This window comes from Mangifera indica, chromosome 7 (genome assembly GCF_011075055.1).
Source record: "Mangifera indica cultivar Alphonso chromosome 7, CATAS_Mindica_2.1, whole genome shotgun sequence".
Lineage (NCBI taxonomy): Eukaryota > Viridiplantae > Streptophyta > Magnoliopsida > Sapindales > Anacardiaceae > Mangifera > Mangifera indica.
Window position 1 is genome coordinate 3,481,614 of NC_058143.1, and position 27,371 is coordinate 3,508,984.

Genomic DNA, 27,371 nt, shown 5'->3' on the forward strand with positions numbered 1-27,371 from the left:
TTGTGCAATATGTGCTAGACATTGGTTATATTTTGCATTTGATTATGATATTGGTAGGGGTATAGGTGGGGGATATGAACCGATTCAGATTGAATCCCCGAGTTTATTTCGAACTGGAGCTCCAGTTCAACAGTTTAGTTCGAGATTAATTTGTTTATTCATTCGATGACATAGTTCATTATGTCAGCAACACAGTATACCCTTTTGACGATTCATTTGGTCAGTGGTTCTTCATTGACATTATTCATTAGCTCAAAGGAGTTTGAGTTCGACTCAAGTATTATGACTTTAATTCAAATTCTGGTCGGGCTTAAGTTTAGCTTGGCTTGGATTGAATCATCCACTCCTATGTATCAGTGTCTTGACATAAAATCAAAAGCGCTTGACATCGATAAGGTTGAAATGATTTACAAATATTTTGTTCTAAGTTCAAACTCATAATGTTAGAATTTATCAGATGTGATTTGGCACACTCATAAAGATGATTTTCTTGCATATGCTGGTACGAAATGCAGACTGTAAAAACCTCTTTGAGGGTGTTAAAAAAAGTAGGCCGATAAAATTGAGGTGAGTCATCTGATAGGAGTGAAATATATTTGTATTCTATAGTATTAGGGCAAACAAGAAAAACCCCGAATCCAAGGGATGAACGTAATTTGTTCTAGTCTCACTTATAAAAAGGCTTCATAATTTACAGGACAAATACGGAAGAGATAGCAATTAGAGGTGGTAAATTGGCCCACGAGACTGGATTTTTTGTCTGTCTCTTTTTTAATAAAAAAAAGATTTTCTAATAAAAACGAGGGAAAATGTTAAAATCTCTACAATCAAGAAGAGGATGAGAATATAGATAAATTATAAATATATACTTAATTTATCTTACTTTTTACATATTTTTTAAACTTTTTTATATTGAATTACCCTTAAAAATTTTGAATTATTATAAATATGTGTAACATTTAATAAATATTTCATTATTTTTCTAGAGAAGATGAAAATGAAAAAGTGTAGAGAATATTCCTAACAAGGATGTGGAAAGGAAGGAGAGAGAAACTTTCTTTGTGGGGAGGGGATGAAGATTCTTTGTTATCTTTATATCAAGGATGGACAGAGACAAAGAAAAGTTCTCTTTGTGGGGTGGGGATAGAGACGAAAACAAAGATAAAAATTAAGGTATTTGGTGTCTACCCATCTCATTACCATCTCTAATAGCAATGTTATTTATGTTTAACTAATTTTGGTATGAATTAAAATGTATTATTAGATAATGAGAATTATTTTAAGGCCAAATGACTATTTCCCACCCATGTTTAAGTGTTATCGCAAAAACACACCCGTGAGGTTTGAAAAATTTAAAATCTCACTCATCCGTTAAAAATCTCAGTTAGAATTAAAGGTAAAATCGTGTTTTAACCAAAAAACTAAAGTTTTATTTCTTTTGCCCCCTCAGCTTGAAAATCTCACAATTCAGCCCCTACCTGAAGTTTGAAAAATCAAAATTCCCCCCTTAGGGTTTGCAAATCAAGGTCGGAATCACCAGAGATGGTCGTCTTCGGTGGCGTTAGCTCTCCCTCCCCATTTAACTCTCCCTATCAATCACTTTCTAACGACCGACGCAGACTACTTTCTCAGATGAAGACGACCGTTGGAGGTCTCAGACAAAGACGACGTAGCCATCTGAGACCATCGACGATCATCTTCATCAAAGACGAAGACACTCCGATGAAGACGACTTCGTGTTCATTAGAGGAAATGGCGGGGAAGTGATCGATAGTGAGAGTTGAGCCTAGATGGAGAGCCAACGCCACCGGAGATGGTCATCTCTGACGATTCTGACCTTGATTTACAAACCCTAGGGGGAAAATTTTGATTTTTTAAACTTCAGGTGGGGGCTAAATTGTGAGATTTTCAAGCTAAGGGAGGGACATGTAACAAACTTTAGATTTTTAAAATTTTTATTAAATAACTATTTTAACCCTAATCATAACTATGATTTTTAACAAATAGGTGAGATTTTAGATTTTTCAAACTTTATTGGTGTGTGTTTGGGATAATATTTAAACTTGGGGGTGAAATAGTCCTTTGTCCTTATTTTAATTCTAGGACCAAATTTGAATTGAATCCAGTTCAAATTTAGGTCAAATCAAATTTGATTTCGTTTAAAAAAAGTATAGTTTAACAAGTTCCCTATAAACTAGTTTGAGTTTGACTTTATTTAAGAGAAGTTGAACTTAAGTTCGGAACTATACCAATCAATAAAAATAACGTTGTTTGATATATATTATCAAAATAATATTATTTTAATTTATTCAAATTAAACATTTTTTAAGTTGCAAACTTACTAGACCAATTACCCTAAACTCAAACGTAAATTCGATAATATAAAACCCTAAAGACCCGGGTTTCGAGCTGGTAAACACTAAGACTAATCAATTTTTGTTGGGAAGAGATATGGAGTGAGGATTCAGCCTCACCCATTACCAGCCAATCAAAACTCTTCTTTGTATTTCTCTTGATGACTGACTTGATTCTATCCTTTCGTATCCACTCTTTACATGTACTCTCCACATCTTCTCACCTTTTAATCTCCTTTTCTCTCTTCATTCAAGCACTAAAATTTACTATTTTTCATCCTTCAAAGCCCCCTATTCTCCATTTTCTCACTTTCCTCCCAAATGGCCACCAGTTCCCTCCACTCTCTTCTCCTTAACCGCCACCACAACCACCTTAACCATCACCTTCCTGACTCCACCACCACCTTCTCCGCCCCCATCTTCCTTAAACCCGCCTCCGCCACCACAACCACAACGTCCCTTTCATCCTCCTCCACCATTTCCACTACCCCACCAACCGCCACAACTTCTTCTTCTTCTTCGTCTTCTTACAGTTCTCCCACCGTCACCTCTCAACCCATATCCTTTGACCTCCTTGAACAACACCTCTCTGATCAAAACTTCCACCAAGCCGACGAGGAAACCCGCCGCCTCCTCATCGTCCTCGCCGGAGAGTCAGCCCAGAAAAGAGGCTACGTCTTCTTCTCCGAAGTTCAGTTCATTGCAGCCGCCGACCTCAAAGCCATTGACGAGCTCTGGAGAAGCTACAGCGACAGCAAATTCGGCTACTCCGTTCAGAAAAAAATATGGCAGAAAGTGAACAAAGACTTCACGAGATTCTTCCTCAAAGCAGGGTGGATGAAGAAGCTGGACACTGAAGTTGAACAGTACAATTACAGGGCGTTTCCGAATGAGTTTATGTGGGAGCTGACGAAGGAGACGCCTGAAGGGCATTTGCCATTGACGAATGCGTTGAGAGGCACGCAGTTGCTGCGAAGTATTCTGAGCCACCCGGCGTTCGAAGGAGATGAAGAAGAAGGAGAAGAGATAATTGTAATTTTGGAGGAGAGAAAAATACTGTAAATAAAAATAATCCTAGAAATGGGGCGGTCAAAAATGGGTCAAAGGTTATTGGGAAGACTGTCTATAAACCAAATTATGGCTTATGAGGGTGACAACATAGGTGTTTATAATCCAGTTTAAGCTGTAAAATTAAATTTAACTGTTTAAAAATTATGATTTAATTCGATTTAGTTTGTAAAATAATTTGTTTTAAGTTAGAATTTTCAAACTATTTTTATATTTAACTAAACAGTATATCATATTTTTATAAGATATATATATATATATATATATATATATATATATATATATATATATATATATATATATATATAAAAACTATAATTGATGAAATATTTTAATAAATAATTAGGTGTATAACTTGTTTTTTCATATTTATTTTGTCATTTTCTTTATATATATATAAATAAATAATTTTAAAAAATTCAAATTATAGTAGTTGAATTATATGTTGTATCGTATATCAAAAACTCAATTTATCATATCGTATAATATATTATATGATACACTTTTGAAAAATTAAAATAATAAATTACTAATAACATATTATAATTGAGATTTCATCATTTTAAAAAATATTACAAACACTTTAATATATTATCATTTTTTTTTAAAATGTATCATTTCATAGAGATAATATGTATTATATTATATGATATATTTACCTATTGTATTAATTTAATATACTTTATAATACATATCATTTTTTATTTATATCATATCATGCTATAGAATATAATACATATTATTTGTCAAACTATATCAAACTAGATTATACACATCCTAAGTGACAGATTAAAAGAAAATTAGAATATTTGCATTAATAAAAAGAAATTGGGAGTTTTCTTCTAAATTTTCTAATAATATTTGGAAATGGATTCAACCCATCATTATTTTTTAGAATATTAAAAATATGACTCAAATGATATGACATAAATATAAAAAGTTTTTAGGTTGAATTTACAGTGTTGCTTCAAGTCAAATTGAATCAAAATAAAAATTATTTTTAAATTTAATTTAGATTTATAATAATTATTTCAAATTTGATTCAGTTGAGTTGATAAATAGAAATGTTAAAAAAATAAAAATATCAAAAAAATATAATAATAAAAAATTACAAAAAAGGGAAAAAAAATTATCAGAAGAATAATTAATGAGATACTCTTTAATATCGACATTAACCACAAATTAAGCGTAAACTCAACTAACTAAAATTATTGTAATTTGAGTTTAACTTATTTATACTTAATATGTTTAAATCCACCGTAGTTAATATATAACTTAGTTAAAAAAATAAACATTTGTAAATATAGTTAGGAGTGGATTTGAGAGGTAACTCGAGCTTATGGGGTAGCTTGATTCAAATAAACTTAAACTTAAACTTGAAAAATGTTCAACTCATCTAACTTACAAACTTGAAAAAGCTTAATTCAAATAAGTTAAATCGATATTATTTTTATTAATATATATTAAAATAATATTAATTTGATCACTTTTGATTTAATTATAATATCAAAATAAGCTCAAATTTGAGTTTGCTTTTGTATTATAATTGAATTTGAACTTAATTTCTTTTAAACGGAACTACACACAAACTGTTTTAAGAGAAACTTGTTAAACACAAACTTAGAATCAAAGTCAATTTATTCAAAATAATCTAGACTTGAAGTCGATTCCACTCCAACCTTAACATGTAGATGTATTCGAGGTAAAATCTCATCAAATAAAAAAGCTTGTGCCCCACAACCAAAAGATGGTAATTAATTATGGTGACAACTGACAAGACAAAGCAGGGCAAGTCCTATTTGTTTTTATTGCTTGGTTTCTTGTGGCTAGTAATACATTCCTTGGCACATTTTTATTCACCCATAAACGCCAAGCAAATCCATCCAAATCATACTTGTATTCTTTCACAGTAAGAAATACAACTAATAGTCTTCCACAATAAGAAATACATGGCTACAAACATAAAATATTAACACCCAATCAAATAATGACACATCAATATTCATACCCATATTTATACCTATTGTTAATGTGTGTGGTCTTATTCAGTAATGTTGTCTTACATGAATTAATTAATTGTCTTAACCTTTTTGACATTAAATAACAATTCATAATTTTGTCGAGGACTTTGTCGGGTTGATTTTGCTTGGGTTAGTAGAGGAATAGAAATGAAATGAAAGAGACAAATTCTTGAGGACTCGTATAGTTCTTTCGAGAATTTATAAAAATGAAATTCGCTCTCCAATCTTACAATTTATATGGGAAGGGCTAAAAGCACCAACGGAGACATCAAATTTAAGAGGAGAACAAAGTGTTTAATATAAAAAGGCTAAAGGATTTATTCCCACCCAAGGTTTGTTGCAATACCAAATTTCATTTTTAACATTTCAAAAATATAAATATTTATCTATCAATAGTTAAAATTAATAGATTTTGTTAATTTAATTTAAAATTATTAATTTACCCTTGTTAATATCTATTATTCGTATACATGGAAAACCAAATTTTCTAAAAGAGTGTATTTTTTAGAAAAATAACATTTTCCATCTACCTAGATTTCCCAAACTTATCTTCCAATCTTCTCAAAATTTTCATCTTAGCCACCCCCCTAAGTTTAGAAATATTTCACTTCCACCTCCATCTTCCATAATTTTCTCCCTTCATCTTCGGCCAACAAAAAAGTCCAAGGCACAACCGGCATTGTTGACTAAGAAATCCAATGAAGAAAGTTGACGTTGCCGATGAAAATTCAAGACTGAGGCGAAGAAAAACCCAACTTTCCTTTGCACGTTCCTGTGAACGAATAAAAAAAGGAGAGGGGAGAGGAACCAATCCTCTCCTTCCTCCTTCGATGTCGCGATGTCATTGACTATCAAAAAAGGGTCAACAACATTGAAAACGAGCAGGAGATTCAAATCTCTCACTCGTTTTTCAACCAAAAAATTGTGATGAGAGTGCCAAAAAAACCATTAGGGAGGGAGAGAAAGTGCAAGCAAAGGTTTAGGATGGGAAGAGAGAGTCGTCAGAGACAAAGGTGGTGGTCGGAGAGGGAGAAAAACCCTAAAGATTAGAGAGAAAAAGTCATTTTTTAAAACTAAAAAAGTTGAATCTGGGGTGAAATTATTAATTTTCAAAACCCAAGAAAAAAATAAGATAAAATAATTATATATTTTTTAATATTAATAATGAAATAGTATTTTTACTTTTACAATTGACTTAGAAATATAACAAAAGTTAGATGATAGATGAATATTTGAGTTTTTGAAAAGTTAAGAGTAAGAGTTTCGAAATGCATCAAACCTTGGGTGGGAACCAGTCCTTTGGCCATATAAAAACTATAACATCAAATTCAACCATTCGAAAATATTATAGTGTCAATAAAGATTTTATATACATATATATAATATTGCCATAAGCGTTACATTTCCACTTTTAAAATAAGAATTTTTATCTTATATTATTAAGGTCAAACGACTATTTCCCACCCAAGGTATACTGCAATCTCAAGTTTTTACCCTTTAACTATGGAAACATCAAACACCCACCCATGAGCAGTTAAAATTAACGATGGTAAGGGTAAAATCGTTATTTTCTCTATAATATAAAAAATAAACTAAAATAGAATCTACTTTTATCTCCCTAAACTTTAAAAACAAAAATTTTCTCCCAACCTAAGTTTTAAAAAATCGTAGTTTCACCCTAGGGTTTCGTTTTGAAATCTCCGACGACATCTCCGATTTCATTGCCGACAACCTCTCGCTCCCGAAGCATCCTCTCCTTCCAGCGATCTTTTTTCTCTCATTTGGATGTCTGATCGGCATTGAAGAAGCCGTAAAAGACGAAAAACTTCGTCGAGAAAAACGAACCAGACGAAGACGAGACATCTCGTCGTCCTCTGGGAAGACGAGTCGTCTTCATTTGGGAAGACAATCGTCTTCCCAAACGATGAAGACGAGATCGATCGATCTCGTCTTCGTCGTTTAGAAAGATGATTTCTCTTCCTAGACGATATCTCTCTGCGTCGGATGGGTTGGGGTGGAGTTGAGGAGGGTCGTCGGTGGAAGAGAAACCGTCGGGAGGGGTAGACTGCCGACGATGGCGCAGAAGAAAGTGAAAGAGTTTGGAAACTAAACCCTGGGGGGGGGGGGAATGCGATCTTTTCAAACTTAGCTTAGGAAAAAAATATTAGTTTTTAAACTTTTAAGGGGGAAAATAAGATTAAATTTTCAAGGATTAGGGTTTCATTAAATTTAACCAGTTATAAATAGGTGTTTGGTATTTCTATAATTAAATGGTGAAAACTTGAGATTGTAGCATACTTTGGGTGGGAAATAGTGGTTTGGCCTATTATTAACTTAGTAACTTAATAGGAAAGTAGTTATCATTATTAAAAGGAATAATGGTAAATTTATCAATCTTATCACCTTCTTACTGTTAATGATAATATTCTTTAATTACCCACTAATTCTAAAGTTAAAAGTAATAATTATTCCCTCAATCAACCACTTACCAAAAAGTTAAAATAACATAATATAAATGGTTACAGTTTATAATATTAAATTACTTTCAATCAAAGCACTCTTCCTAGAATCCCTTTTTTTTTTTTTTTTTATAACTATTATATGAAGGCCAAAGAACTATTTCACCCCAAAGTTTAAGTACTATCTTAAGGCCACACCAATAAGGTCTAAAAAACTTAAAATTCTATCCATTCGTTAAAAATCATATTTATGGTTAGAGATAAAATAATCATTTAATAAAAATTTTAAAAATCTAAAGTTTTGTTACATTCCCCTTCTCAATTTGAAAATCTCATAATTCAGCCCTTATCTGAAGTTTGAAAAATCAAAATTTTCCCTCTAGAATTTGCAAATCATGATCGAAGTTGCAAGAGATGGTCACGTCGTCTCCGTCTGAGACCTTTGATAGTTGTTTTCGTCTAAGAATAAAACAATTTGATAAAGATGATTTCGTTTTCATTGGAAGAAATATTCTATGCTGGTGATTAGGAAGTGATCAACAGAGAGAGTTGTGTCTAGAGGGATAGCCAACGCCACTGGAGACGGTTATCTCCGATGACTCTGACCATAATTTACGAACTTTAGGTGAAAATTTTGATTTTTCAAACTTCAAATAGGGAGGAATTGTGAGATTTTCAAGTTGAGGAGGGTCAAAGTAATAAAACTTTAATTTTTTTGTTAAAAAACGGTTTTACTTTTAACCTTAACTAAGATTTTTAACAGATGAATGAAATTTTGAATTTTTCAAACCTCACAGGTGTGTCTTTACGATAACACTTAAACTTGGGTGGGAAATAGTGGCCTTATATGAATGAACAAAATATATTCCACAGACCTTTGGTTTACAGGAATAAAATATTATTTTAATAATTTATCTTTTATTAATAATATTACTTTATTTAATTTATCAATAAAAAAAAAAGTCAAAATAAGAGATAATATGATTATCATATCTACATTAGATATTAAAAAATTATCAAATTAATCTTGATTTTGATATAATTATATCCTTACCTATAAATTTTTTAAAACAAAAATATCCTCATTTTTAATTAATATAATAAGTAACAAGAAAAATATTTTAAAATAATTATATATAAAAACATTTAAGTAAAATAATATTTTAGTATTTTTTTATTACCTTTAACTAAACAAAATAATTATTTATACCTACTAATTTTTAATAATTTTTATCAAATATAATAATAATTTATATCTAATAATATTTTCAATAATTTTTTACTTTTAGTAATAAAAGATTACCTAAATCAAATGGCCATCAAAAGATTCTAATATAAATTTTAATCTACCGCAAGATAAAAACCAAAGTGGCAGAACAGAGTTGTGAGAACCTCCTCATATTAACAAAGAGTAAGCATAATTATTAATTAATTTAATCAACTAGAAGATCCCAATCCAGCATGTACACCAAACAATTCAAAATTGGTCGGCTGTACATTGAAACAGGCTTGGTCTGCAAGTTATGCGACATTAAGCTTTTCCCAGAGCTAAGTCAATCTTCCTCTCAAGTTCGCAACAAAAGATGATAAAGACTGGAACAAAAATGGTAGGGGAAAGCAAAGAGAAGAACTCAGAAAAAGTGTTATGAGAATGTTGCGAGGTGAGTAGACAGTGCTGGAAATTGCTTATTTATCTAAAGTTGTACAATTGAATGGTATTCATATACAAATGTCCCTAATAAGAAAACTCTAGATACATGCACTGAATAGAAAAATATTAGCCAACCCAAAAAGTTTGAATGCTTCGTTAAGAATTTCTCTCACGGTTAAGAAGGTTTGGTTGTTCTTCTTGCTCTCACTATCCTTTATAAAATAAAGTGTTATTTGCAATTCTTTTCATAAACAAAACAATCAAAATTTCTTTCTATTTAAAAGCATTCCTTAAACTCGTTATAAAATGATTAATTTTTCAAGAATGTATTCACTATGTTTAATATTCTTCATAAACCATGATACATATGCATTAAAATTTTGTTAGGGCTATAGGAATGAAACATGTTAGTGAAATTTGTATGTCAATCATTTGCAAACATTGGTTGTTACAATGCATTGCTTCTAGATGAAAATTTATCGAAGATGACCCTATCATATTTGAAGTTATTTTACTAATCAAGAAATATTTAGGCCATCATTTTTTTTATATTGTTGAAAAATATTTTGTGTAAATGTAGGTGAAATTAATTGAGACTTATTTGTGAGTATAAGAAGGGCTAGAGAAGAGAAATGAATTAATATATTTTTAAAATTTTATTGTAATTTTAATAGGCAAATACCGAAACTTCCCTAAGACTTGGGGTAGTAATAGGGGGAAAGGTTCCCTCAAAATATAACTCAAGTTTCTCCTCAAAGAAAGTGTTTTTTGCAATGGATGTACATATAATCAATCAATGTAAATATATCCTATTAGCGTCCATGTTATACATGTTATGTTTCATCGTAGATTAGTTGTATATGCATTTGTTTCAAGAATTTTTTTTTTTTTTTTGGCCTCTTGTAGATGAGAAAAACTGAACCTTGGTTGCACTATATGGATATGTATTTGAACCAATCACACAGTGCCTAGATTACATATATGTTATCTAAAGTCTCTTTGTTAATCAAATAACATAGTAATGTGCAACAAATACATATTGTCATGACTCGCTAGTTTTCGGCATACCACCATGGTTTGAATGGTATTGAGGATTCACAGGGAAGCCTTCTTTGAATCTTGTTCTTGTTTTTGCTTGCCCCACTCAATTAGCGTAGACAATTTGTTTAGCATCCGACACTCCCTCACCATGTGTAGACCATCTCAAAGAAAACATTTCAGAGGCAATTTCTTGCTACACCCAATTTCTGCTTTCTTGACTATTCTTGAGGGTCAGACTATCCTTACACTTGATGGTTTCCTAAGTGCTCACTTTGGCATAGTGGTTTGTTGCTCTTTAGTTGCTTGCTCTCCCCAAGCTTTTTAAACTCAGCAAAGGACTTGGCAATCATTGTGATAATATTGAGATCTTGTGCGCTCCTCTATGATTGGACGCTCTACAAAATGGTAGTCACGCAGGGGAGCCTTGTTGTCATGCCCTCAACACCAAAACCTTTTGAGGTTGAGGTTCCCGATTTGAAATCGTATAAAAGGACGAGGAGTGCTAAGGAAATTTACAATTCCTTCTATGCGTTGAGTAGAATTTTTGAGTTGCCAACATTGATGGAGATGCCAACAAGATTGACCATAATAGCCTTTATCTAGGGGTCATTGTCATGGTTTAGCATAGGAAACAAAATGGTGAGATTGAGCGAGGCATTTGCAACATTAGATCATATGAAAAGTTCAAGGCAAAACTCAAGTAATTCTATTCAAAGAATATCGAGAATGAGGCTAGGGTCAAATTGTGACAACTCACTCACAAAGGCAACGTGAGAGACTATGTGAGAGTTTTTAGAGTTATTGCTAAAGATCACGAATTTTCCAAATGAGGCATCTTTATATTCATGGATGGGTTGTAGACATGGGCAAAGTTGGACCTCCAATAGAGAGATGCACAAGATTTCAATATTGCCATGTTGATTGTCAACTCTCTTATTGAGTTTAAAAAGTCCAAGGAAAGCAAGCAAGGGAAACGACAAGGGAGACAACCACCATGCCGAGAAGCTGAGTTAAAGTTCGCTTAAGCTTGAGCTTGACTCGTTTTGAGTAGAGCCAAGCTTGAACTCATTTCAAAGGTGTTTGAATTTGGCTTGTTTGAGAGGAGTCAAGTTAAGTTCGACTTGAGTTAAACTCGGCTTGGTACTAAAACAATGTCATTTTAATATATCATTTTAATACATATTGGTCAAAATGACGTTGTTTTAGTTGATTCGTAATGAATTTTTTAGACTCGCGAGCTTAACGAACCAAATACCCCAAAAGCTTGAGCTTAAGCTCAGGTTCAAAAATATTAAACTTTCAGACCCGAGTCTAAGCTCGAGCTTGAACAAGCTTGACCCAAATCCAGTCTTATTTGAGAGACCAACAAGTGCAAGGGTAGTCCCACCCACAAGGATAGCTAAGACAACAGAGATAGAAGCAATGGCAAAATTGCCTCTAAAGTGTTTCTCTGCAATACTTCAAACGTGGCAAGGAAATGCTTGATATGGAACAAATTGTTCGCGCTAATTAAGGCATGAGATGAGCAAGAGTAGTAACAAGATACAAGGAGGGATTCCTTTCAAATCTTTAATGCCACTAAAACCAAAGTGGATGTGTTGAAAACTAACAGATCATGACAATATACATTTGTTGCACGGTGCTATGTATATTCAATCAATCAAGAAACTTTAGATGAACATGTATAGAATCTACACACTCTGTGATTGGCTACAATACACATGCATTTGCTACAACCAGGGTTTAGTTTCTCTCATCTATGGGAGACAAAATAAATTTTATGCAACAGATGCATATACAACCAAACAATGATAAACATACCATACGTATGACATGAGCATTAATATGACATAATTTCATTAACTGATTATATGTATATTTATTGCACAAAAGACTTTCATCAAGGAGAGACTTGACTTATACTGTGAGTAAACTTTTCACCCTATTACTGCCCCAGGGAGGTTCAAGTATCTTTCAATTCAAATGAACAATAAAGTTTTAAAAACATAATAAATGCATTCCTCTTCTCTAGCGCTTCTTACAGTCACGAATAATTATGAATTAATTCACCTATATTTACACAATATATTACAACAATATTACAATATAATAGCCTATAAATTTCCTAATTAGTAAAATGACTATAAGTATAATTAGGCCATCTTCAATTAATTTACATCAAGAAGCAATGCACTATTAGAGTAGAGAAATGTCATGTATACACATTTTTTATACACAATTTGAGTACATAGACAATATATCATCATGTTATTAGGTGTTATTTTATTTTTAATTCAAAATTATTTAATCACATAATGACGCATCATTTGTGTATTAAAAGTATGTACGTATAATTTTATTGGTTAAGAGTAAATTCTAGCAATGAATTGACCTACAAATTTCACTAACATGTTTCATATCTATAGCCTTAACACAATTTTTTATGCACATATATTAGGGATTTTGTATGATACTAAACATAGTAAATAAACTCTTGAAAATTAATCCTTCTACAAACAGTTTAAGGAATGTTTTCAAATAGATAGAAATCTTGCTCCGTTTTGCATTTGAAATATTTACAAATAACACTCTATTTTCTAAAGGATAGTGTTAAACTCAAATATTAATCTCATATGTTTGACCTATATGTGAAAATGTGGTTTAGAAAATACATAACTCATTTTCTTCATAAATGTAGGAGTATCGAGCATGTTTCTATGTTTTTGTTTGGAACCAAATGTGTTTTCAGACTTTGAGAATATGAAATTCAACAGCTAGTTTTTATTATCCAAAACAGACTAATAAAATTTCTGAGACACTATTTCCTTGAATGAGTTTGAGATGCATGAACTTTGTGATCTTTAGTTAAATCAAAGTTCTAGTTACACGATTTAGTAGACTGGTCTGACATATACAACAAGAATTTAAAATCTCATAAATATATTAATGGAACCAAAAACTTACCAAATAATGTACTAAGCACAAGGGCAAAGTCTCCTAGTATATTGATGTGTACCGTCGCAAGAAAGCATTGATTGTGTTCGGGTGTACAAGCATGCTGTGGGATTCTGAAAGAGCAGGGCAAATATACAAGACTCAAATTTAGTTCTGAGGAAATTAATTTATTGACAAAGGTTTCATAATTTCAATTTGCATGGTTTTAAGTTTCTTATTTGACTTTTTAGAGGTTAAGGTTGTTCTAGTTCTGTTTGTTCTGCAAAATTAACAGTGGGAAAGGAAGTTCATCAGCATGGTGGGATATGAAAAAAACAACTAATTCATGTATGGTGATAAGGATCAACTTCTACATAACTCATATCTCCTCCAAACACTTGATTAATTGCCATCACCTTCACACTCGTATCGCAATAACTGTGAAATTTCAAGCTAAATGCCTCATAGACCATTATTTCTTTACACAGTTCATGTCAATGGTGTTGCCTTCCTATAAGTTCTAAGAAAGTAGAGATTATTAGCAAAATATCTATTTTTGACACTTGAACTATTATAGGATGTTTCCATACATTAGCATAAAATAGAAACTAGTAACTAGTAAATTAACTATGTAGTAATCATAATCCTTTTCCACCACCATGAGTTGTTCAAGCACATTTTTCACTCAATTTCAAGAAAAAAAAAAAAAAAAGATGAAAGAAAGAAAGAAAGAAAGTTTATGAAAGAGAGGAAGTATACCAAATGGCTGGGAGCGTCATCAACAACTTCAGCAGGTTGATCTGCTCCCATGCTTACCAGACATCCTCCTTTGCAACTGAAATACTTTTGGATACTATTTGGTTGAAAGAAAAAGGTAAAATAAAGAGATAAGGAGTCTGATCCAAATATAAATTACAACATAATAAAAATAGTAGAAGCAAGAAACATCTGAATAATTAGAACAAGCCACAATTTCATTGCATTCCAATCTTGTTGTAACATTTTAATGTTGCTTAATTAACAACACATCAACCAAGGAACATCAGTCATGCATCATTCAATGTGCTATAGTGTTTGAAGTAAAAAGAAAAAAAAGAGAGAGAGACAACAACACAGTTTTATATAGGTTAACATACATTATGTTTGGCAAATGCAATATTACATTTGGCACATGTTATATAGTGCAAGTAAAATGTTATCAAGTCCATACAAACAGCCAACTAGCTCTTTAAAAAGAGTAACCTTCACAATAAAGAGAATGCAAATAAGACAAAAAAAGAAAAAGGGATTGCCTTTTAACATAGAAAAAGGAAAAAGGAAAGAAAATAGGTATACTTTTTAATTAAGATTAAAAAAAAAAAAGTATGTAAGAGAATCAATCATGATGAATTTATATAATAGATGAACAACACTATGTGCACACACTTTTGAGTACACAATTGAGACACAAATTATGTATTATCATATGATTGGATGTTACTTCATCCTTAATTCAAAATCATCTAATCACATGATGACACATCATTTATGTATCTAATTGCGTTCTTAAAAATGTATAAACATGGTTTTATTAATAGTAAATTATAAAATCCAATAATTCCGATAGATTAATTACTAAACGTAAACAGTACCAGAGATGTTTCTGCTACAAAATTTGAAAGTTAAACAATAAATGTATTGAAAAGAAAAGGAAACAAGTAACGGCGCAGAACTTACATATCACATTGATTAAGCAACAGAAGCTTATTTACCACACAAGACTGTCCTTTTGATTTGCATACTGAATCACATGAATCACCTTGCCTATCAACCAGATAAAAAGAGGTGAAGCGAATTAGTTATATAAGCATAATAAGTGCAAATGAAGGAACCGAAATAATATGAAAACTCACTCACTTTCCAATAAAAATGTTAATTCCATTCAGCCTGGTATCTGGCTGGCTTACACTGGCCCCTGCACAATGAAAATTTACTTGCACCATTTAGTTCTTCTAAAAGGTTGTTAATGTTTCTTTAAACAGAAAAAATATACAAAATCAAGAAAATGATAAGAAATTTGTTACACAAGCAGTAAATTAATTGTCTTTATTTACATAGAATTAAACCAACTTAGAAACTTTGTTGTCATATATATTTCATTTATATGGATTGAACAGTCCTTATTAGAAGTTAAGAGTCCTCTGCTCCAAATATCCTTGACAAACACCAAAAAACAAAATGAAACCATCGATTACATAGTGGTTGTATAATGTATGCATTAATAGTCAGTGAAAACTTGGCCTGAAGAATCTGTTTTGCAAGCCATCAATTACATAGCAGCATACTAAACATATTTTGCAACAAAAATTCATATATAGACTGACCTGAAGAGTTTGACTGCAGTGAAAAGCAATGATGAAAATCACTACGATAAGCATTTTCGTGAACCTGAAATATTCAGACTCGTTTAGATATTAGTATCATGGATCATAAAACAGACCATGAATTTATTTGCTGATCACGTTAGTTATCAAAAGAACTACAAATTGTTTATAATTGTGTAGAAGGTGAAACATGAGTTAACCAACAGCTGGTGAGAAAATTTGAACTCATATCTACACCACATAGTTAGGATGCTAGTGCCATGGCTTTTCAAAAGCATACCAAGAGCTCTCTCTCTCTCTCTCTCTCTCTCTCTCTCTCTCTCTCTCTCTCTCTCTATATATATATATATATATATATATATAATTATTTTAATAATAAAGTTACTATTTGAGGTCCAAAAAATTAAAGTAACTACAGTCAAAAAGTCACATTACACCATGATACTCAGACGCTGAAATCAAAGATCTAAAACATATCAAACTGATAGTTAAAACACCAACAGATTGCTTGAAATTTTCTAATTATAGAGGCTTTTAAGAGTTATCTCACTTCTCTCCAACCTCCAAGAAATATTCAGAGAGACTGTATAAGAGTACAGCTAGCTAATTGCAGTTATGAATAAAAAGATGCACCATAAAACTATGTATTTAATTAGCTTGTGAAAAAATTTCAGAGTTCTAAGCAGATATCCTCAATTTACATAGTCTAAAGACGGACCAACACACTTTAATCAAACTACAGTTGATATTCACCTCATTTCTGTACACAATAATATTCATTCCAAGTTCAGCTAACATAAAATAAAAGAATGGTTTCATGAATGTTCATAGTAGTTGCAATCCAATAGATGGTCATCAAGTACTCTAGCAGGGAATAACTACATAATTCAGTTCACCAAGGACCACGTTCAATTTTTGTATTTGATCTTTCTCAGAAGCACTATCCCTGCTCCACTTCTGGCTTATGATACTGTTTATTGTCTTATTAATTATTGAAGCATTCACTAGATTGAAGTAATAAGACTTACCACACTCTCAGAGTTATGGCGACACCTCCCAGCACAAAAATCAAAAACACTTTGAAAAGTTCCTGCCAGAAGAGTGAAAGAATGAAAAATGAGATAAATCTTTTCCTTGCAGATATTCCAATTGAAAAAGTGCTCTGTGAAGAAATCCAAGCTACACTTATTCCTTATCATTTCAATGCATGCAGAAAAACCAACTACTTTAGAATTAAGATTCCAGGAATTGCCAAAAACCCATCTGAAATACACACACACTCCAAGTTCATCTTTTTATTACAGCTCAGTTTTTCTTTCTCAATCTAAATCACTAACATGCAACCATCAGCTTCAATAGAAAATCAAGACTTAAATATCCGTAAAATGTTTACCTAACAACAGTAGCCAGTAAAGTGCCCAAATGGAAGCCCTAAAAGCTAAAGCTTTCTAAAGAAAAAGCAAATTCCTGTCTACCACAATTTAAGAATTTACCAGCAGTTGCAGGCTTAGCTATCTTTGTCTTCAGCACTTGCTCCTTTTGTGTCTGCAGGTTACAACCCAGAAAAAATTTCATCTGAATATTATATGATTTAACATCAAGAAGAAGAAAAGGAATACAACCAATTGAGCAGTCAAAGAAAATACTCGTGCAGGATTAACACAGCATGAGACACAAAATTCATAAGAGTTGCAACACTGTGAAAGAAGATCACATCCCCTGAAAACAACAGAAAATTATTTCAATATTATCAAGTACTCGTGGTCAAGAACAGCTACTCAGTGGCCAGCTTAGGAAAAACTCACTGACAAGAAAATTTCTCTCCTTTCACAGGACAGCAATGTGACTGGGGATCCAAAGATAGAGCATCACATACATACCCTACAATGTAAATGATGATTATAGAACAAACAGAATCAAGAAAAAATACCATGCTGCAGGCTTGTAAGAAGCAATATCTAAATGAAGTTAAGGTAAACTTAGAACAGTTACAGAATTTTGAGCATGTCTCAATGAGCCCCTTTTTTTTACAAATTAGACTGTAAATTGATTGACAAATTAAAAAAACCACAAAAAACAGATGTCAATTCCGGTTACATGACAAAGATTACTTCGGAACAAAGTGTCATAGCTACAAAAATGGAGGAATCGCAAGCATTTCTCCAAGATTTTCTGCGAAAATACGAAGCAAGAAACTGAAATCACTCACCGTTATCATCAGACAATAAATATCTTCCTTGAACAGTGGTTCTACACAAGGTTTTCTCGTGAAAACCAATATTATCCCTGTAATTTACAAAAAGAAATGAAAAAGAAAGGCAGACTTTAAATTTTCTTTTCCATTTTCCCGGGAACCAAACGGAAAGTGAAAAACGAAAAATTGAAATTGAGAGAAGATTCTTTGCGCATGGAGAAAGGGAAACAGAGTACCTGATCGCTGAAACGGTGGACGAAAATTGGATGACGAGAAATTGAAGAAATAGAAACGATAGATTTAATTGACATTTAGACATTCTGTTTTGAGTTTGATTTGAAAATTTGGAGTTTCTTTATCTCGCTTTTTCTATAAAATCAGGGCGTGTTTTCTATCCGACCCGAGCGTGAGGCCGGCTCAAGCTACAATTCCATATTCGGTTCAGGTTTATTCCAAAACCAAATTAGTTTTCCGCCCAAGGTCTGACGGCATTATTAAAGCACCCTCAGAAAGTCAAATTCTCACTCATGATTCAATTTTGTTAATGTGGATATCAAATTACCATTGTATTCTAATCAAATTAAAAATATATAACTTAAACTCTAAAAATATTAAATTTCTAACCTACTTTAAAATTTGTTATACATTGTTAAACCTTAAAATTTTTCAATTGATGTATACGCGGCTCCATTGTCATCTTTGGATTTCAAGTCATTCTTAAGTCTCCATGCAACCTTTAAAGCTAAGAAGAATGAAGTTCTAGCAAATCTCAAGTCAAAAGAAGCATTGCACCTTCAATTTTGGCCTAAAACCACTTTTGGATATAGTCTTATTACATCCACCTAAGGTCCAAATAAATAGCTTACTTCAATTGATCCAAAAGTTCAACTTTTAAAGTTCATCAATGGCCCAAACGTCCAAACATCATTTTGAGAAGCCCAAAGAGCCCAAAATTGGGTTTTAGTTACATTGGAACTAAATTAGAATTTAGTTGTTTTAGTTAGAAAACATCATTCCTAAAGTTAAGGAAAAAATAACTAACTTTTGTCTTTAGTTAATTACTATGTATGGACTTGGTTTAGAATAAATGACTTAGCTTAATTCATGTCATTTTAGTTGACTTCTGTGGGAAATATTGTATCATTGTCATCCATGCCTCCTATATAAAGGGGCGGATCTTCATTTGTAAAAAGGTTTTTGGTTTTGCTCTTGAAAGAAAATTTGAAGAAAACTTGTTGGCTTTTTTTTCTTATTTCCTTTATCCAATCATTCTTGGTGGAAGATTGGTGGTGGAAGAACCCAAAGTTGGTGGAACTTTCCTTTATGCCTTGGTTAATTTTCTTGTTACCTTTGAAATTCAAAGTGTGAAGATTTGAATGTGTATTGTATGCTTCGGGGTACTGTTCACGGTGTGTGATTTTGCAATTTCTAGTTTTTGTCAGCAAACTTTGAAGCTAGTTTTGAATGTCTTTTTGATTGAGTTGTGGTTGACATTATATACCGTTAGAAAGCTTTTTGAATGCTTTTTCCAATTATATATAATTTGCATGATTTGAAGGTCATTTGATTGGATAAAAATTGAAGACAAATTGTTGTTGTGTCAAATAAATAGTAACTTCTAGAATTGAGTTTGTGTTGTTGCATTGTCTTGATGGAAATGCACCATTCAATTATCAACAATAAAACAATCAAATCATTCATAACAAAGGGGAGTTATCATCAACAAAGATGAAAAAGACATAATCATTGTAAAAAGAGGAAGACTAAACACGCACAATCATTAATGATAATAAATTCAGTTAACTTTTTTATAGCAAAAAATCGAGACAAAATGTAATTGTTGATGACAATAAAATAAATCTAATTGATTAAAGGTCAATCCAACTTTTAAAAATCGATTGAGATCAGGCTGAGAAGAGATGATTGGTGATAAGGAGGAGCAATGATAACAAGGAAAGAAGAAAGCTAGGGTAGAAAGGAGGAAATAAAAACATTATGGGAGAAAAGGGAAAAAAAAATACAAAGAATAACAGAGAAAAAAAAAATTAAAGAAAAAGTGAAATAACTTTACTATTTGTTCACTTAATTTCAAAATGGAAGTAGCCAATGGGTGAGAACTATATTTTTTAAACTTAAAGAGTGAGAATGTTATTTCAAAAAACCTTGGGTGGGAAATAGTATTTTGACCTTTTTTATTTTTTAGTTAGGCCAAACGATTATGTCCCACCCAAGGTATGCTGCAATGTCAAGTTTCCACTCTTTAACTATAGAAACACCAAATACTCATTTATGGTCGGTTAAATTTAACAAAACTCTAACGGTAGTAAATTTAATCTCATTTTCCCCCCTAAAAGTTTAAAAACTAATATTTTTTCCCTAAGTCAAGTTTGAAAAGATCGCATTTCCCCTCCTAGGGTTTATTTCCAAACCCTTTCACTTTCTCCGGGGCCATCGCCGGTTGTCTTCCCCTCTCGAAGGTTTCTCTTCCACCGACGGTCCCCTCAACTCTACCCCAACCCATCCGACGCAGAGAGACGTTGTCTGAGAAGAGAAATCGTCTTCCCAGACGACGAAAACGAGATCGATCGATCTCGTCTTCGTCGTTTGGGAAGACGATCGTCTTCCCAGATGAAGACGACTCGTCTTCCCAGAGGATGACGAGTCGTCTCGTCTTCGTTTGAGAAGATGAAACTTCGTCTTCCCCGATGAAGTTTTTTGTCTTCCACAGCTTCTCCGACGTCGATCAGGCGTCCAAATGAGAGGAAAGAGATCACCGAAATGAGAGGATGCTTCGGGAGGGAGAGGCTGTCGACAATGGAGCCGAAGATGTCGCTGGAGATTTCAAAACGAAACCCTAAGGTGAAACTGCGATTTTTTAAAACTTATGGTGGGAAAAAATTCTAGTTTTTAAAGTTTAGGGGGGTAAAAGTAGATTCTATTTTAGTTTATTTTTAATATTATAGAGAAAATGACGATTTTATCCTAACCACCGTTAGAGTTTTGTTAAATTTAACCAACTATGGGTAGATATTTAGTGTTTCCGTAGTTAAAGGGTGGAAACTTGACATTGCAGCATACCTTGGGAGGGAACTAGTCGTTTGGCCTTTTAGTTATTCTTCATCTTCAAGGGCATATGCTATTACATTATTGCGCAGTCGTCTTCTCAACCAGGCGTTCCAATGAAATAAAATTCAATTTGTATTAATAACTTCTCCAATTTGCTCGATAATCAACACTTCCCTTTTCGAAACTCATTCAGATCGAAACTCGAAATTCTCTCGATTCTTAAATGTCGACGGTCACGGCCGCCCACAACCACCGCCACGTCCTCCGTCTGATCCTCTCGTGTCGCAAAATCACGGCGCAAGTGTCCAACACATCGACCTCCTCGATCGTCGCCATGGCCTCGTCGTCCCATCACGACTTTCTCACGCGCTACCACTCCAAACTCAACCGCTTCCCCCGCTGCCACCGCTTCTGGGACTCCACTACCGCATCGCGCGTGGGCGACAAACTCGCCTTTCAGCTAAAAGAAATCGGAATCGAATCCGTTGGTATTGATCTCCAGGAAGAGCTCTCCAGGCCACCGCATCAGTTGACCATGGTCCTGCCGCTATTTGATTCGGTGCGTCGCGCTGGTGTCGTCGTTGATGGAGCTGAGAAGTTGAGACCAATCGGCCAGTCTCCGGTTAGTCTGGACTAGGACAGTGAGAGAACAATTTTTTGTGCCGGGGGTTAATTGTAAGATTTGAGAATGGGTGTCCTATTCGAATAGTCGTTTATCTATTTTGGACTGCAACATTTTTTCAAAGTTTTGTATTTTGATTTGTTACAGGTTATACATTTTTCTTAAATTAATAAATTAATCGGCCATTTTATTAACAATTATTAGATATTTAGTACAGAAATTAATCCATTTTTAATGCGTTTACACCATTTTAAACAACCTTTTATGGATTATATAGGTAAGTTTCTAATTTAATGCTCGATTAATTGTTGAACCCTAGTCTTTAAAATATTTTTTAATCTAAAATTTAATTAAATCGGAAAATAAATTAATGAAAAATAAGGTTGTTTCATTTAAAATTTAGTTAAAACGAAAAATAAATTAACTAAAAAAAAATGATTGTTGGCTGATAGAAATTGTTTATTAGTAAGGCCAAAAGATTATTTTCACTAAATGCTTAGTGTATTTTAAAACTTTTTTTTATAATTTTTAAAAATTTAAATACTTACTTATTTGTTAAATTTTACGGGATATTAATTAAAATAAGCATATTTTTTTCCGTTTATACCTTTTTAGGCACACGCACAGTTCTTTTACTTTTATAAGCAAATATATTTTTAATTCCCAAAATACCCCTCAGCTTTTTCCTTCTGTTTAATTAAAAGAAAAAAAAATTTTTGAAAAACTTTCAAAATCGTGTATTTGTTACAGGGTGCGTAAAGTGCGTACGGGCGTAGAGTGCGTGGTGCGTTATTCAGCCCATTTGGTTCCCAACTTCCAAAAACACACTAAAAAACCCACCCATCTTCTGCTATCTATTTTGGCTGGCTTTACTGAGATCGGCATTGTGAGATAGTGGATCGAGAATGTCGTCGGATTTGTCTGAGGTAAGTGGATCTCTGGATGCATGCTTTTAGTTTGAGTTTAGTATTTTGGCTGGATTTTATTCTTTCTGTGTTGCCGGCGATGGAGAGGAAAACGCACTGGATTTCTCACCGCGCACTGTGCACGCACCGCGCGCACTCCATACGCACCCCATACGCACTTATACCTATATTGCAAATTTTCTGTTTTTTCAGGATTTTGTTCAGGCAATTTCAGTTAATAATGAGCCGGGTGAACGACGTTTCAATGATGCGTATAATTTTACTGTTATAATCAAAGTTAGAAGCCATGTTGAAACAGTAAAGCATATCAGAGTTTCTCTTACTCCTCGGCAAAAACGAATGTTTAAAGAATGTTGTTTGGGGCAATTTTTGAATTTAGAAATTCTTAAATATAGTTCTCCTCTTATTCATTCTGTATTATTCCGACAAATTAATAAGGGAGTATTAGGTGAAGAGTTTTGGTTTCGGTTGAATGGAGTTGATTGTAGATTTGGTCCTGTTGAATTTGCTCTGATAACAGGATTAAAATTTGGTCAAGAAATGGATAGAAATGATAGAATAATAGGAGATTTAGAGTTAAGGAATAAGTATTTTTCAGGGATTAAGCATGTAACTTATAGTCATTTGGTCAAAGTTTTTAAAGAAAAAGCATGGGGAAATAATGATGAGGATGCTGTTAAAATAGCTGTTTTATATTTGCTTCACTATGGGTTAATGGGAGCAGATAATAGGAAGGCCATTTCAGAACATACATTAAGTATCATTGATGATTGAGATGCTTTTAATAGATATCCATGGGCGATACCTATTTGGAAGATGACTACACAATCAATGAGTCGAAATCTATAGAAAAAATACGAGGAAATTTGTGATGCATATCCACATTTTTCAGAGGATATCCCAACTGTATCATATGCGATAATGGGATATGTAGGGGCTTTTCAGGTAATACAATGTTATTGTTTATTTTATTTTTATGTTAAATATATATTTATATTAAAGATATATATTTAATATGATGTTGTTAATATTGTAGATTTGGATATACGAAACGTTACATAATTTAAGGCGTTTCGTAGTTTGTAAGAGTAAAGACAGTATTCCTCGAATGTTAAAATTGAAGAGTTTGGAAGGTCCAAGTTGGGAGAATGTTTATCGAATATTTGAAGCTTCGGAAGTATGTTATTATCCTATATATCTATTTATTAAATATCTATTTTTTAAAATTTTGTGACTAACCAATTTATTATATTTTGTAGGATGTTGTGACTCCTATTTTGATTCCATCCACAACCGAGCAACAGTTATCATGCTACAATGATGTTATAGAGTATGTCGGTGAAAACGAAGAGCATGATAATGCCCGTGTTCCTATAAGCTCTTCTCCTGAAATCCAATCTCCACTTTCAGATCAACATAGGCATCGAAGCACACCTATCTGTAGTCCTATCATATCAGCTCCGTCTATGCATAGCCCCATCATGGCATCATTTCAGCCGACTACAGAAACAACCCCCCATGTCACTACCCCTGGTCCTACTTCGAATATTGAAGATAAATTCAATCAACTTCAGCATCTCATTGAAGGGTTTATGCAAAAAGTTGATGAGCGATTTGGAAATATTGACGAACGACAAACCAATCTTGAAGTATGTCAAGCGTCAATAGAAGCCAAGTTATCTGAGTTGCAACATACGTATAACGCAGTCCCTTTCATTCAGGTAAATTTTTTTCCATATTATTTATTATTCAAAATTTGTGATTATATTTTTTTGATTATTGATAATATTTCCTTTGAAATTTTAGGATGATGCTGAAGTGGAGATTCAGTTTTCCGGAGAGGATGAAATGGAACTTCCGCAATCAACTGGCGGTTTGGTTGAAACACCAATTCAACAACGATCCAATACTCGTAAGACTTTACGAGGAAGGATTGTAAAAAAGGGTCGGTCACTTCGGAGTCCATACATTGATCCATTGAGGCAACGTCGTGCACGAGAAGTATTCAAACCCTCACACCCGGAAGGAGAAAACTATAATATGATAGAATATTTAAAATGGTACTAGGAAAATCCTGAAGTTGCAGCGAACACTTTTTTGTTTGGGCTATGTAGAAAAATTGACTGGTGGAAAACATTATGTGAAGATAATTAGTGGTTGACGGATCAGGTTCGTAATATATATTCACTGATTATTTGTTTATATATCCATTATTATGTTATTGTAATGATTTTACTATATATTTATATATCTGATGATACAGCATATCGATTCTTATTTAGTGGTGTTGCGACATGCATTTCCATCGGCTAAATGGACTTGTGTTGAGACATCTTTCGATGGGTGGTTGGCACGTGAGATCAAGAATCGGGAAAAAGTTGGACTTGATAATTACCAGTGGCCACGGTTATTTCTAGACCTGATTGAAGGAATAAATGATCCAATTTTAGATCGTGGTTATATCCCACGGGCTTATGTGGATAAGGTTTGTTATATTTTAATGTTATTGACTAATAAATCAATTTTAGGGTTGTTTGATTTACTTTTGATTGGTTTAGGGTTGTTTGATTTACTTATTGTTATTTTGTCAGATTTATATTCCAATTAATTTTGAATGTCAGCATTGGGCATGTGGTGAGTTGGATCTAAATGAATGGATTCTAACCGTTTATGACTCATCATCGACTTTCTTTGACTCTACGGATAGCTTCTCTCGGGCGATGACACATTATTCTTATCTTCCAACCATTATAAATACAACGAGTTATTGGCAGGTTAAGGGTGTTGAGCCTCGGACAGAGCCCTTGACAATCAGAAGACGGACGGATGTACCGCAACAGGGTACGGGCTCTGGTGATTGTGGGATATTTACTATTTATATATTGGAATATCTTGCAACCGGATGTGATTTGCTTTTTACTGCCACTAATGCATCTTCCATGCGTTGTAAAGTTGCCTCCAAGATATGGAAACACGGAGGAAACTCATATCCTGATGCGTACGAGTGATTAATTGAATTATGATTATATGTTATGGTTTACCATTGTTATTTTATTTATATTATGTTTATCATTTTATTAGTTGTTTCTGTTGCATTGTGATTGATTTTTGTCATTCTATTACTATATCTTTGGTTGGTTGATGGTTGGATGAAGTGATATTAGTTGATGGTTAAATGAAAGCAATTGAAGTATCGGTAGAGTAAATATTGATATTGAAGTGTTTGATTGTGATATATTGATGTGTTTTAATTTGATTACAGGTTGGCAAATATTAAATAAACAGTGGAAATGCTGCCAAAATTTTATTGTGAAAAAGTAATGACATGATTGATTTTTTCATGAGTTTGGCCAAATGGTTATGTAAAGGCATTAAAATGCTTTGGGAAAATTAGGTTTCTTCCTTCTAATTCTGCGTAAATTTGGAGTAATTAACTGAAAGTTATAACTTTGGTTTGCCTTTCATTTTCATTCGATTTAACAAGAAAAATCAATTCCTTCTAATTGAAACATAAAGCAATCATTTTTTTGATTTATATAAACAGAAATAATTTAAATCAAAAATCGATTAACTGACTTTTGGCCAAATGATGTAAAAGGCGTCGCACGCGCACTCAGCGCACTCCTGCACCGCGCGCACTCCGAGCACTCAGTGCACTCCACGCACCGCACGCGCACTCACGCACTCCGCGCATCGCGCGCACACTCAGCGCACTCCCGCACCGCACGTACCGCACCTTTTCAGCCCCGTGATGGCGCTAAGCAATGTCTTAGCCAGCCTGCTCACTCAATCAAACAAAGCAATACAAACAAAACAACCCTTATGAAGAAAGGAATATAAGCTATGCGCAACCCCTCAAAATAGATTGCTCACAAGTAACAATAAAGAATAACATCAGAAGTAACAATAAACAACACAAACTGGACAATTGAGTTATCAGTCAATGCAATTCTTCGCTTGTTCAGCTTACCATATCCCCTTTGTTCAGCTTACCATATCCCTTTTTACCGTCAACAAGCGGCTAATTATATTACAAAAGTAGAAAGATAAATAACAAAACATAGAAGAAATAGGAGATTTGAATTTACACCCTTCTTGCAGACCCGACACCTGACAAAGGATTTGTGCAAACTAATCGAGTATGTCCTTTCTCATGACATCGACTACATTCAACTTGATGGGTTTCCTCCCATTGCGATAGCCTTCTATTGTGTTCCGAAGGTCGACCAGAACGTCGATGTCCCATCTGAGGTGGGTGGACTATACGTATTTCTTCTGATTGCACCCATTCTGATGGATCACCCAATGGTTCAACACTTTCTTTATATACTGCTTGTCAATATTCAGTTGAGTAATACTTATTCACCCATAGATAACAGTGCGAAAGGTTTTGAAATCTGGCGATTGCTGCAACGTGTGTACATGCTATTTGTGATAGTTGAAATTTTCTACATGTACACTCTTTTTTAGTAAGATCAACTATAGCAACGGGTTTACTTGGAGCATGTACTTCATATCGATCAATTGTTATCGGCTTGACAATTATATTAGCTGACTTTTGGATATGACTGGTCATCTTCTCTTCAGCCCATGGAGTTAGAGAATGAGTACAAGCACCTGCATAATTAATCGAATACAGAAATGTTACTCATTTATAAATTATGAAAAGTAT

At 33.2% G+C, this 27,371-nt stretch overlaps 3 protein-coding genes across 6 annotated transcripts; 2 read left to right on the top strand and 1 right to left on the bottom strand.

Annotated features, from left to right (window-relative positions):
* The first annotated feature begins 2,494 nt into the window (after positions 1-2,494).
* Positions 2,495-3,577, top strand: LOC123220349 (tetrapyrrole-binding protein, chloroplastic). The gene has a single exon (XM_044642544.1). It carries the CDS (start codon positions 2,676-2,678, stop codon positions 3,414-3,416), a length of 741 nt encoding a protein of 246 aa, XP_044498479.1. The 5' UTR covers positions 2,495-2,675; the 3' UTR covers positions 3,417-3,577.
* Positions 3,578-9,284: 5,707 nt separating this feature from the next.
* LOC123221870 lies at positions 9,285-18,573 on the bottom strand. 4 transcript variants are annotated; one of them, XM_044644830.1, is made up of 12 exons: positions 18,322-18,568; positions 18,101-18,177; positions 17,697-17,772; positions 17,514-17,610; positions 17,385-17,436; positions 16,920-16,981; positions 15,892-15,955; positions 15,425-15,482; positions 15,245-15,331; positions 14,288-14,381; positions 13,559-13,662; positions 9,285-9,495 (listed from the first exon to the last, which is right to left on the bottom strand). In XM_044644830.1, exons 1-11 carry the CDS (start codon positions 18,402-18,404, stop codon positions 13,570-13,572), a joined length of 843 nt encoding a protein of 280 aa, XP_044500765.1. In that variant the 5' UTR covers positions 18,405-18,568; the 3' UTR covers positions 9,285-9,495; positions 13,559-13,569. The 4 variants fall into 4 exon arrangements, with proteins under 4 accessions (XP_044500765.1, XP_044500768.1, XP_044500767.1 ...); XM_044644833.1 differs by having other exon boundaries at positions 17,538-17,610; positions 18,322-18,558; XM_044644832.1 differs by lacking the exon at positions 9,285-9,495 and adding an exon at positions 12,512-12,664 and having other exon boundaries at positions 18,322-18,573.
* Positions 18,574-21,214: 2,641 nt separating this feature from the next.
* Positions 21,215-21,967, top strand: LOC123221326. Its single transcript, XM_044644151.1, has one exon. It carries the CDS (start codon positions 21,375-21,377, stop codon positions 21,786-21,788), a length of 414 nt encoding a protein of 137 aa, XP_044500086.1. The 5' UTR covers positions 21,215-21,374; the 3' UTR covers positions 21,789-21,967.
* Positions 21,968-27,371: the final 5,404 nt, after the last annotated feature.

Bases quoted from the DNA above. Each gene is read 5' to 3' on its own strand.
- LOC123220349 (XM_044642544.1), top strand. From the start codon at position 2,676: ATGGCCACCAGTTCCCTCCACTCTCTTCTCCTTAACCGCCACCACAAC.
- LOC123221870 (XM_044644830.1), bottom strand. From the start codon at position 18,404: ATGTCTAAATGTCAATTAAATCTATCGTTTCTATTTCTTCAATTTCTC. The intron at 16,982-17,384 runs GTAAATTCTTAA...CTCTTCTGGCAG, and splicing joins AGCTAAGCCTGCAACTGCTG to GAACTTTTCAAAGTGTTTTT. The intron at 14,382-15,244 runs GTAAGTTCTGCG...TCAACCAAATAG, and splicing joins TTGCTTAATCAATGTGATAT to TATCCAAAAGTATTTCAGTT.
- LOC123221326 (XM_044644151.1), top strand. From the start codon at position 21,375: ATGTCGACGGTCACGGCCGCCCACAACCACCGCCACGTCCTCCGTCTG.